The 12,906-nt window shown below is 56.8% G+C and overlaps 1 protein-coding gene across 1 annotated transcript; it reads left to right on the top strand.

The window, feature by feature from the left end:
- The first annotated feature begins 560 nt into the window (after nt 1-560).
- NODAL (nodal growth differentiation factor) lies at nt 561-7,574 on the top strand. The gene is made up of 3 exons (XM_062215025.1): nt 561-756; nt 4,947-5,668; nt 7,422-7,574. Exons 1-3 carry the CDS (start codon nt 561-563, stop codon nt 7,572-7,574), a joined length of 1,071 nt encoding a protein of 356 aa, XP_062071009.1.
- The last annotated feature ends 5,332 nt before the right edge of the window (nt 7,575-12,906 follow it).

The following is a 12,906-nucleotide window of genomic DNA, read 5'->3' as shown; positions in this document are numbered from 1 at the left end:
CAAGACTTTCTTCCGATGGAGACGTCTTTTATCCCGGTCCCTCCTGTTCACTTCCACATAGGGAGCTGGCTCCCCCGGCAGGCTGTGCCCCAGCAGGCCGGGGGTGCTCACCCAGCCAGCGCCCTGGGGGAAACGCTACAGCCAGGCTGGCTGTCCAAAGCATCACAGGCCTATGCAGGCAGCCACAGCCTGCCCAGGAGCCTGCCGACGCCTCAGCGCTCCCCACCTGCTTCTTGATGTCCCAGGACTGGAGCAGGGATCCTGGGGCTGCCCAAGAAGGAAGCCACCATTCAGCCCTGCGGCTTTGCCGGGAACAAGCTGCCTATCTCCGCAGCACCCCTCTTTAACAGCCAGAGTCCAGAGCCACCCCTGGAGCTCAGGCTCGGGTCTGGTCTGGCCTGCCCTGGCGGGGGGGCCCCCGTGCGCCACACCTCCCTCCCCCCTGCAGGTGACCGGGTATGGGATCTTAGAGCTTCCCAGGCGGGAGGAAGGGCGGGGCGGCTGTGCAGGGCCAGGATATAAGGGGCAGAGGCACAACTCTCAGGTCTGGCCAGCCCACCATGCACGCCCACCGTCTTGCGTTCCTCCTACTGCACGTCTGCTGGACCCTGCTCCAGGTGGCCTCCGCGACGATGACCACCGTGCCCCTACGTACGCGGAGGCAGCCCTCGTCGCCGTCCCCTCTTGCATACATGCTGAGCCTCTACCGCGACCCTCTGCCCCGCGCGGACATCATCCGCAGCCTGCAGGCGCAAGGTAGGAGCTGCCGACGGACTCGGGGGCGCGCTAAGCTTGGGAGTCGGGGGCTGCGGCTCCTGCTTCGGGACGCCGCCGCCCGGGGTTCGGAGGGCGCGTCCAGGGCCTGCATCTACGGGTGTTTAAGCGTCCGCAGGCTCGGTGCACCGGGTGGTGGCCGAGAGGGGGCCGTGGTCAAGAGGGGAGGGAGTCCAGCGCCCAGGATGTGACCCCCACAGGGAGACCTGACTCTCGGGTCTCGGTTTGGGGTAGTAGTGGGGTCTGACCGCGCCGCGGCTCTCTGACGGGACAAGCTGGCCGCCTCGGTTTGCGTATCTGTGAAATGGGGACTGCAGTGCGAGCAGACTTCCCAGGTCTAACCCTGGGGGGGAGGGCGGGGCGACAGCCACCGCAACACGCCCAACGAGGACCAGGCACCGTAGCCACAAGCCAGCATTATTGCTACAATTCTTCTGTCCAGTTTTTACCCCCTCTTTTCGAGTAAGGGTGAATGGGTCCCTGGGTCTGGTGCTGGCAGTGTGACGTCAAGGATTGGGGCCCACAGATCCGAGGTGAGGGAAGCGGAGGCTGGAGGCTGAGCTGGGGATGGGGAGGGGGCGAGTGCCGGAGCGACCCGCGTTCCTGGTGGCGGGTGTTTGGGCCCCGGGCGGGCGGGGCAGGCTGAGGTCGAGGAGAGGACCCCCTCCCGGAGCGATCCGCAGCCCGCAGCGCGAGCAGCTCCGCCTCCCGGCCCGCCCTCCGCCTGCGGGGCCAGACGGCCCTCCCCTGCGCGGGCCACAATCCACATCCTGCTGCACGCCCGACGCGCCGCCCGCCCGCCCCTCGTAGGTCTGGGCGGGATCCCAGCACCGCAGTTCGGCGGCTGTGACCCTCTCCGGAAGGGTCACCCCGGGCCCTGCCGGACGGGGATCCCCCAGGGGGCGGGGCGCGACCCCTCGGCCAGAGGGCGGCCCGCCTGGGATGGGGGCGAGGGAGAGCGCGCGCGCCTTTGCCGGGGCCCTCCCTTCAGGAAAGGTGCACAAACCGGGAAGCTGGCGTCTGTCTGCTCCCCAGCTCTCTGTGTGTCCCTGGCCCGGGGCCTCGCTCGGCTGGCCAGTCAGCGAACTTCTCTTTCGGCAGGTGTGTAAATGCACACTGCAAAATTCACCATGCCACCATTATTTAAGTGTAACGGCATTAAGTACACTCACAGCTTGCTGTGTCTTTGTTTTCCATTAAAAAAAAAAAGATTATTTTATTTGAAAGTCAGAGTTACGCAGAGAGAGAGGTCTTCCATCCGCTGGTTCACCCCCCCCCCCCCAGTTGGAGCTGCACAGATCTGAAGCCAGGAGCCAGGAGCTTCCTCCAGGTCTTCCCAAGTGGGTGCAGGGACCCAAGGACTTGGGCCATCCTCCACTGCTTTCCCAGGTCATAGCAAGAGCTGGATCAGAAGTGGAGCAGCCAAGGCTCGAACTGGTGACCATATGGGATGTCATATCGGCTTTATCCAGTATGACACAGCCCCTCCTCTGGCCTTATTTGAAAGGCAGAGACAGAGAGGGAGACAGCGTGGTGGAGAAGGAAAGTTTCCACCTGCTCCTTGCCCTGGAAGGTGGGGCGGATGTGAGCGGCATGTTGAGGTCCAGCCACACGGGGTTTGCACCTGAGCTTGCCACTGCTCACCTCCTTCACCCTGGACCTCAGCTCCTCAGCTGCAGGTGGGGACGCGGTGGGAAGGGTCCGCGGAGACAATGCTCCCGAAACACTTGGCAGCTACTCTGCTGATGGCCAGGATGGCTAAGGACAATGCAGGGGGCCTGGCTCATCCGCACCTCCTTTCCCACAGGGACCCAGCCACTTGCTCTTTGGAGTGGAGCAAGTCAAGACATGACTGGGGTCTGCACTGCCCATGTGGGTGGTTTTCAGGATGTCTGTGAGCCCTCCTGCGCATTCACCCTCAGATCACACTTGTGGTATTACGTGGGCGTGTTCAGCCCCACCCCACCCCCACCCCCCGCACTGGAGGATAATATTGTATATTTTTAAAAGATTTATTTATTTATTTATTTATTTGAAAGTCAGAGAGAGATCTTCCATCCTCTATTTCACTCCTCAGATGGCTGCAGTGGCCTGGGCTGAGCCAAGCTGCAGCCAGGAGCTTCTTGCAGGTCTCCCATGTGGGACTTGGATTATCTTCTGCTTTCCCAGACCATTAGCAGGGAGCTGGATAGGAAGGGGAGCAGCTGGGATGCAAACTGTCACAGGCGGCTTTATTGGCTACGCCACAACGCCAGCCCCCAAAATTCATACTTTGTATCTGGCATCAGTGACCTCCAAATGACTAGGAATCCCTATTCCGAGATGACCAGAGCCAGGTCTAGGGCTGTGATCAGCACTGTGACCCAGGAAGCCTGGGGAGGGGGGAGGTCAAGGAGTCAGACAGGCAGGCTTCTCCCACCTCTCCACACACACAGCCCTGTCCTGTTCAGGTTGCTCACGGCCTGGTCACATGATACCTTCATTTCTGACTGATAGCCAACATGTGTTGAACTTCGGAGGGTGTCTGGGCAAGGCACTTTGTGTGCATTGCTTCAGTTCATCATAACACCCTGTGAATGAATGCTGCTATGGCCCCTGCTACAGAGAGGGAAACCGAGGCCCAGAGAAGGGCAGTAACCTGACCAGTGTCCGAAGGCAAGTGGCAGAATTTGGGGCCCCTGCTCTTAAACAGTAATCAGGAGTGCCTTCCTCTAAAAGGCCATTTGCTGACACTTGAGATACAGTTTTTTAAAAGATTTATTTGAAAGGCAGAAAGAGAGAGATCAATTTTCCATGACTGGTTCACTCCCCAAATGGCTGCAGTGTCTGGAGCTGGGCCAGCACCCCATCCGGGTCTCCCATGTGGGTGCAGGGGCCCATGCGCTGGGGCCATCTTCTGCTGCTGTCTTTCCAGCTACAGTAGCAGGGGCTGGACCAGAAGCAGAGCAGCCAGCACTCCAACATGGATGCTGTCCCACAACACCTGCCCTGAGATAGAACAGTTTTCAGTTTATTGCGCCCAGGCCTCCTGGTACAGGTGGCCAGGTGGTGGTGCAGCAAGAGCTAATGGGTAAGGTCAGCCTCCTTCCCAGCCTCTGCGGGATTCTTGCTCCTGGGGACCGGTTATTGCCTCCTGCAGGTGTTAACGAGCAGGGAAGTGGAAACTAAGTGAAAAGGCGCAGCTGCAGATGGCCGGGAGAGGCTGCCTGTCCTTTCCCTGCGACTCCTCTGTGACCAGAGAGGCCCTGTCAGTCAATAAAACAAACTGTGAGTGCGAGTGCACGTGCTGTGCGCAGCCCGGACCTGAACAGAGCATCACTACCAGAACCCATTCCGGAAGGAGTCATAGACGCTGGCGCTTTTCTAATGAATAAACCATGCGGCAGAGCTGGCTAGTGCAGTCCCGTTCCCATCGGGAAGAAGGGGGACCGAGCCCTGGAACAAGGTAGAGATTAGCTTATGTGACCTGCAAATCCACGACTCCGTGCTAGCCCCAGACCTACAGAACTAGTCAGGGACTGAAATGAAGGAAGTGTGCGCCCGGTCCCCAACCTGTGTGCCTTCTGGTCTCGTCCGGGTTCGCCTGTCCGGGGTGGGTGCGTGACTGCTGCTCGCTGCACGGCAGCCGCAGGTGCCTGAGCCACCTGGGGTAGGAGGGGGCAGCGTCCTGTAGGTCTGCAGGGAAGACCAGTGGGTGGAGGACTGCAGGGTCCTGCGTCTGTCCTCAGGAATGGGCAGGGAGCGGGCAGCCAGCCCATGGCTCCTGAGCTTGTCCATGCCCATACATGCCTGGGAGCCTAAGGCAGTAGCTTGTGTCGGGCTTACAGGGAGAGTGGAAGCCCAGGGTTCAGGTTAGAAGGCTCAGGGCCCCGGATGTGAGGGAGAGGAGATAGGGGGAGACCTGCCTTCCAATTTCTGCCCCTTGTTCTCTGGTTGCCCCGGGTGGGGGCACTGGCAGATGGTGGTTTGGCAGTTGAGCGAATCCAAGTTTACTCTTGGCTCTGCCATTTTCCAAGAATGGCAACTTGGGTGACTCCATTCTCCTCACTCGGTAACACTAGCAATCTGTAGTTTGGGTGCGGATTGAGTTGTGGTGGCTGTCACTCTGGCTGCAGCTGGGGTGGGGGGCAGCCCGCACTCACCCGGTTCCTTCCTGGTTTTCTCCCACCCAGACGTGGAGGTGGCTGGGCAGAACTGGACCTTTGCTTTCGACTTCTCCTTCCTGAGCCAAGAAGAGGAGCTGGCATGGGCTGAGCTCCGGCTGCAGCCGTCTGGCCCCGAGGACCTGCCCGCCGAGGGCCCGCTCACCATTGAGATCTTCCACCAGCCCAAAGCAGACGCAGAGCAGGACCCGGCCGACTGCTTGGAGCGTCTCCGGATGGAGGTGTTCACCGTCGCTCTGTCCCAGGTCACCTTCTCCTCAGGCAGCATGGTCCTGGAGGTGACCAGGCCACTCTCCAAGTGGCTAAAGCACCCCAGGACACTGGAGGAGCAGGTGTCCAGTCTGGCCGGAGCGTGCTGGCGGCCACCCCCTACCCCATCTGGCACCCTGCCCGGCACCGACTCTGTCCCCACCGTGGTTCTCGTGCTCCACTCCAACCTCTCCCAGGAGCAGAGGCGGCTGGGCGGCGCCACCTTGCTGTGGGAAGCCGAGAGCTCCTGGCGGGCCCAGGAGGGGCAGCTGGCCTCTGAGAGGGGCAGGAGGCACCGGCGGCATCAGTTGCCAGACAGAAGCCAACTGTGCCGCAAGGTCAAGTTCCAGGTGGACTTCAACCTCATTGGCTGGGGCTCTTGGATCATCTACCCCAAGCAGTACAACGCCTACCGCTGTGAGGGCGAGTGTCCTAACCCCGTGGGAGAGGAGTTTCATCCAACCAACCACGCCTACATCCAGGTGGGAAGCAGTGCTGAAGCCCTGCTCCATGGGGGCGGGGGGAGACAGGATGCCAGCTTTGCTGTTCAGTCGCTGTGTTCCTGCGTTCACTGGAGCACCTGCCGTGGGCCAGCTCCTGTGCTGGGGTCCTAGAGGTGCAGAGATGGCAGACCCATCCCAGCACCCTCAAAGCACCACGGGCAGCCTGCAGCACATTGCTTCCTGGATTTCTCCCGTCTGACAAAATAAGCAGTGGGAGTGGTCTAGAGGGGCTCAGCTCCTCCCCAGCCCTGACACTGTAGCAGAGCTCAGAATCTAGATCTGCGTGTGACTCCCACTCATTAGCTGTGTGATATTCGTCAAGTTGTTTGCTCTCTGTGGCCTCAGTTTTCCCATCTGCCAAAAGGGAGCACAAAGCCATGTTTCGGGGGATGCTGTAGGGTTCAGGAGACACTGGCCTCACGTATGTCTAGGAGTTGGCAGGTGGTGGGCATGTTCAATGAAGCACTGTTACTGTGATCCACTAAGGAAATGGGGCTGCATTTACAGTCAAGGCTGCACTGTACATCTCCTAAAACAAGAGCTGACCACGCAACCTGCAGGAGTAGAGGGCCAGAGGCAGCCACCAGGTACCGCTGAGCAGCCTAAGGCCTAGGAGGCGGCAGGGGAGAACGGAAGGAACAGTGAGTTAGGAAGGGGAAGGAGGTAGAAAGAACGGAACAGAGCCGAACCTTGCCGCTGCAGGTGGCCCTGCCCTGCCCTCAGGTCAGGTGTCCATTTACCCCATGACACTTGGAGTAAGAACCCTAGGGACCTGCGGCACCTCCTCCAGCCCGAGCCTCCGACCGGGTCAGGGTCTGGGCAGCGGGTGGGGCCACCCCCTCCACCTGCAGCAGGCCCCACAGGAACCACAGAGATGCAAACAGTTGGGTCGTCAGCTCTGACACTCTGGCGACAAGGGCGGCTCTAGGGTAGTGCACTTTGCTCCCGCTGACTCTCCTTGGCCCTCCCTGGCCAACAAAGCAAATCCCACGAGAATTTCCACAAGTCCGCTTTTCAAGAGTTCCTCAGAATAGTGTGAAATTAGTATTTACTCTATGCTGGAACTCAAATAAATAAATAAATCTTTAAAAAAATGGAATATACAAGTTAGCCACTGTCCACCCAGACACATGTAACTTTTTGGATTTTTTTTTTTTTTTTTTTTTGCTTAAAGGCTATCCTTTTTTTTTTTTTTTTTTTAAAGATTTATTTATTTATTTGAAAGTCAGAGTTACACAGAGAGACGAGAGGCGGGGCGGGGGGTGGTCTTCCATCCATTGGTTCACTCCCCAAATGGCCGCAACGGCTGATCCAAAGCCAGGAGTCAGGAGCTTCTTCCTGGTCTCCCACGCGTGTGCAGGGGCCCAAGAACTGGGTCATCTTCTACTGCTTTCCCAGGCCATAGCAGAGAGCTGGATAGGAAGTGGAGCAGCCAGGTCTCGAACTGGCGCCCATATGGGATGCCAGTGCTTCAGGCCAGGACATTAACCCGCTGAGCCACAGTGCTGGCCCCAAGGCCATTCTTTTTAAATCAAAACAGAAACAAAAAATAAACTCAGAGCTAGTTAGACCTCAGAGCTGGTGCTACAATGGTATGCCAGTTTAAGAAAACAATTTTCTTCATTTTTGCCCCCAGAATCTGATTTTAAATTTTTTTGAACTTTTTACTCCTAAGTCCCGCCCCCCGACCTGCGCATTGGGATGGGAACTGAGCCGCCTGTCTCCCTTTCAGAGCCTCCTGAAGCGCTACCACCCTCACCGAGTCCCTTCCACCTGCTGCGCCCCGGTGAAGACCAAGCCGCTGAGCATGCTGTACGTGGACAACGGCAGGGTGCTGCTGGACCACCACAAGGACATGATTGTGGAGGAGTGCGGCTGCCTTTGACGGGATCCTGGAGATGCAGGATTGGCCCGTTCGTAGCATCGGGGAGCTCCGGAAGCCGTCGAATCATCAGCCACTCCGGGCAGAGTGCAGGAGGGCACGAGCCGCTCTGCCCGCCAGAACTGAAGCCGAGCGGCTGCCCCCGCTGTCCATGGAGGGCTCTGCGGAGGCCGGCCCAGCAGGGGCCTCGTCAGGAAGCGGGCGGAGGAGGCCCGGGACGGGGCTGACACGGTTTTCTCGAAAAGACAGAGGTGCATGTGGGGGAGTTCTTGCCCTGACCGTGTGACCCTGTGAAGCCCTTGAACTTGTACGTGAACAGTGGGGCACGTGCGTGTTGGTTTTTGAGCTAGGACACCATCTACAGCTTCCCTGAGCTCTCAGAAGTGGTCCACGACCCGGCCCCTGCCCCAGATTTGGAGTCCTCGTATCAGACTGAACTGAGCCCTGTGGCTGTGGCTGCCTAGGGCTGGGGTAGGGGAGCCCCCCCCACACCGCCATGTTTCTGGCTGGCCAGGGGCAATCTGCCAACCTTGTCCAGAGGCTCCCTGGAGTCATCTCCGCTAATGAGTTGTATCCACAATAAGGCCATTGTCTGGTTCTCTGGGCCAGCTGGTGCCTTGGATGGGAGAGGCAGGAACTCCTCCACAAGGACTGGCCGTGACGCACTGGGAGCTGGGCCCTGCCATCCCAAGTCGGTCTGCTTTGGCAGACTTAAACAACCCGAGTCTATGAAAACTGGTCAGTCTCTCCATGTGTGCTGTTCATGAGGCCCGAGCTTCCTATGCTGCAGGCTACCTGGTAGCTCTGGCCGCAGCTCAGCCGCTGGGTGGCTGGGCCTCCTCCGGTGAAATGCACACTGGCTGACACTAACACATTCATCTTAAATGTCTGCTGGAGGGCACAGAGGAACAGGCGCTTTAAGCCAAGACCACCCCCTGGGTGGCATCACCCTCTTTGAAAGCTGAATGGCATGCAGGGCCCTCGGGTCTGCCACCGCCCCTGACCTCCGCCAGCTCCTGGTGACTGAGTTCTAAGGCAGACTTCGTTCCAGGTCCCATGTAGCAGCTCAGTGAAAGGAACCATATGAGTCCATTTTCTGCTGTTCAACAAAATACAAGCGATCTTTGAAAAGTTTGTGAAACATGTGTCTCCCAAAAAAAGGCGCATACATTGCAAATGTTGGGGGGGACCAAAATAAAACGTCTTCCTTAATTCCATTTTTCCATGAACTATTTGAAGTATCCTTGCACTTGAGGCCGGGGGCTGGGAGTGTACAAAGGAGAGGGACAACCCACGACCATGGGAACTGGGGTTCCCCAAGAACTAATTGTTCTTAGGCAGCACCCCTAATGTCCTCATCACCTCCCATGTGGCCCCACAGCACGGGAACTACATCCAAGCCATGGGGAGCCTAAGCAGGAAGCTCCACCACCGGTGCACACACCTTCATCTGGATGGGAAAACCTCAGTGGGGCCTTGGAGAGCCTTGGTGGCAGGACAAGGTGATGGGGCCGTAGGCCCATGGTAGACCTGCCCCCTCCCCCGCTTCCCCCAGAAGCCTAACCTCTGGCGGTGTGGGAACTCTGGTTCAGTGGAAGTGGTAATCCTGGCCTAGGCCTGGACTGGAGACAGCTCAGTGCAGCTGTTAGCTGCCTGGGCTGGAAGCAGGCTTGTTCAGGTCCAACCACAATTCAGAATCACAACGGATCCTGCCTGATCCTACTTGGAGAACAGTAGTGGGGGTAGCCTAGTACAGTGAGCCTGTCCCATCCCCCTCCTTCTGATACTTTGAGAGGCCTCCCCCAGGCAGCTAAGAGTGGCAAGGCCAGGAGCCCAGCTCTGGTCTTTCCAAGCCCCGGGGGCACTGTTCTTGACAGGGTCCAGAGGCTTGCAATCGCCTAGCTTCAGAGCCAGGCCTTCACCCTGGGAAACCAATTGGTCCTCAAGTCCTTCCCAGGACTTCAGGGCATCTTCTTTACCAAGCAGATGCCCAACAGCACACAGATGGCCAGGGGGCAGGTCTCTCTCTGTGTAACTCTGCCTTTCAAATAAACAAATCAATCCTGTTGCAGGTAATGCAGCTCTAGGCAGCATAGGCGGGGCTGAAGCCAGAGTCCTAAACCTGTGCCCTGGACCTATTTCCAACCTTTGAAACACCAAAGGACAGAACACCTGCTCCCAATGGCAGCTTGTGCACCTTGCTGGATTAGTACCAGCCTGCTGTATTTCCAGGTATCAGACATGATGGCTGCCTAACAAATGCTGCTGAGGCCAGAGGCAGCCCCTGTTCAGGGGAAAGGAAAAACCGCTGCAGGGAGAAGGGCCCCTTGGGTGCGTGTGGTCCCACACGTACACGGCCCCTGCAAGCTCCCCCTTGCACACATGGGCCCAAACTGACAACGGCCATGCCCTGCAAGCATGGAAACTGACACCAAAGCTGCTAACTACCTTTGCCCATTTCCCCAACCCGCTGAGACTCCAGAGATGTGAAATGACCCAATAGGATGTCACCCAAAAACTTTAAAACACCAAGCTGATAATCAAATCTTTATTGATTTAACTGTAACAGCAACCATTGGAGAGAATTTCATTTTCCCCCTAATTTCCAAACATGTGCTGGTTTAGAAGGTCAATTAAAAATACAGACAGGACATGGAGTCACACAGGACTGCCTCAAGGACTGCACAGTGCCCTCTGCTCTCCATCCACGACAGTGAAGTGGACGGGAGGGGGTGAGGGGGCCACACACCAGGGAAGAAGGGGGGGCGGGGAAGACCAAGGGAAGTGCTGGCAGTCTCCGCTTTCCATTCACAATGGATGAACTGGGCCATTGGTGGCACTAAGAGATTTTCTTTTTTTAAATAAAATATTTTAAAGATGCTTAAAATGGACACCTCAAAATGTGAGTGTCCCCTGGGCTCTTCAAGACACCTGCTTCAAGGTTCACCCCTGGGGTGGCAGAAGGTCTCAGCACCCAGGCGGCAAGAGATGGGCTCCAGGTGCAGGTGAAGGAAAGGCACTGGCGCGGACACCAGGAAGGAACTGCAGCGCCATGCGAACGTCCCTCCCCACTCCCCTGTTCCCGGACAAGTGCCCAAGGCCTGGGCTTGATTCCTTAAGTTGAAGATGGAGAGGATGGGGTACAATGGGGCAAGAACTGATTTTCTCCGCTCGATTCACGGACTTCTCTCAGGGAAGTGTGCCGGGATTTTGGTTTTAAGCACTGACAGGAGCTCCCTTTGGGTGGCCACATGATCAAGCACGGCAGCTTCTGGCAGGGCGGGAGTCAGGTGCCCTGGAAGTGTGTTTCAGCTCATGGTATTTTCCATCAGGCACCCATGCCATTCCGTATGGTCTGCCAGGACTGCTGCCAGAGGTTAACAAGCAAGAGAAGACAGATCGTCTGCAGACTCAGAATTGTGAATCTAAACTTCACCAAAAGCTATCCACTTCCAGGACCTGTCCACAGGAAGCTGGGAAAGGTGTCACGAGTGATTAATTGGAAAAAAGTAGCAAGTATCAGTCGTCCTTATATCTTCAGCTAGTCACTTCTAGAGCTAGCTAGGGAAACTCCTGCACAGGAAACCCGTTTCTAGAATGGGAAGGGCCACTGGGGTATGGCACTCTGCAGAATTTCAACCCACTTGCATAAAGATTTGATCTGAGAAGAACTGGGCTGTGTATGTGTAATCATGCTTCCCTTGAAGACCAAATTGTCCTCCCAAGGCAGCGGTACCTACGTGACTGAGTCTCACTGGCTGTATGTGTGCAGTCCAGACAGCGGGGCCTCTTAAAAGAGAAATGCAAAGGGCTAAGGGCCCTGGCTTCAAGCAGCTGGTATCCAAGACAGAGACATGAAGAGGGATCTTACTGGGACACTGCTGCCCACGTGCTGAGCCCTTTACACCAGTGGCCTTGAGCCAAAGATAAAGCAGGCACTCTAGCTGGACTTGGCAGCGAAACCCACAGATCTCGCAGGTTGTGTTCTAATGAAAATGTGGGGCTATGAGGCCATTTGAACTGGGAAGGCAAGGTCCAAGACTCCCAAACAGCTGATAACCCACATAGGAAAAGGAAAAACAAGATCCACTTGAAGGTGCTTTAAAGATGAGGCTCCTACTTCAAGAAGTGCCTTTTTCTAACACTGTTCAGCAGCAACGCTTCTTACACAAGTACATCTGAAAGCAAGAAGGGACGCCAGTGAGAAGCGCACAGACAGCATAACCCCCAGGGAGAGCCTGACTCTTATGGTACTGATACTGCTGAAGACGTGGTGGGAATGGGCGCCACCACACACATCAGGCACTACCTAAGCATGTGCTGAGCTGACAAGCCTCTTCTAGGTCTCTAGGGAGGGTGAGGACAAGATGGGTTCTCTTTAAAGACCCTGTTCCTGAAGATGCCCAGGACGAGACGGGCGGTTTCCCTGCATACTGGATCTAAAGAAGCATCAAGCAGACATCTGTAGTCTTAGACGCTGCCTATTTCATCGAGAGGCTGCTTCCTGGTGACAGACTTGACCTGACACCGCTGCTTCAGCTGGTGCGCGGGATGAGAGCAGGCAGGCATCAAGCACCGTCTGGACCTGGCATCCAGATCCCGTCTTCTATTTCACCCTGAATGCGATGGCTGCCCTTTCTTCAGCTCAGTACCTAACATCTGATTCATCTGTGCTCCCCTCGCTCGACAACCCGGACTCTAATTCAGACAGCTAGGCAGTCGCTCAGTTGGGAGGTTCCAACCCCTTTTCCTGGCTAAGGGAAAACGCAGTGACTCAATCTTAGAGAAACCGAGTTTAGGACTTGCAAATGAGCATTCCTGGGCTGCTGCCAGTCAGGCAGATGTACGCTCCATGTCTCACCATGGCCCTTAAAACCAGCAGGCGGCTCTGGAGAAGAGCAGTCTTGTGTCCCGCTTTGGTGATGTGCATCCTTAAGAGTCTGTTTGTGGTAGCACTGTGTCTCCAAGTTTACCATCCCGATGACTGTGCCTCCAGGCCGACTGGCTTCATCCTCTGTTGGGGGTGTGGCTAGGGTTAGTCGTTCACTAGGAGATTAAGGGGTGACAGCATGTGCTTTTGGAGACTGTCATAAAAGGCACTACAGGGGGTGGGTATTTGCCTAGTAATTAGCTGCCAGTTAGGGCACTCATGTCCCACATCACAGTACCTGGCTTTGAGTCCTGGCCCTCACATCCAGTTTCCTGGTGATGCGTACCCTAGGAGACAGTGGTGACGGCTCAAGTCCCTGCCACCCATACAGGAGACCTGCTCCTAGCTTCTGCCCTTGAGAGTCATTGTGGACAGCCAGCCAGCAGATGGGAGTTCTTATCTCCT

This window comes from Lepus europaeus, chromosome 17 (assembly GCF_033115175.1).
Source record: "Lepus europaeus isolate LE1 chromosome 17, mLepTim1.pri, whole genome shotgun sequence".
Classification (NCBI taxonomy): domain Eukaryota; kingdom Metazoa; phylum Chordata; class Mammalia; order Lagomorpha; family Leporidae; genus Lepus; species Lepus europaeus.
Note: the sequence above shows the minus strand (reverse complement) of the source record. Positions and strands in the feature narration are given on the sequence as shown.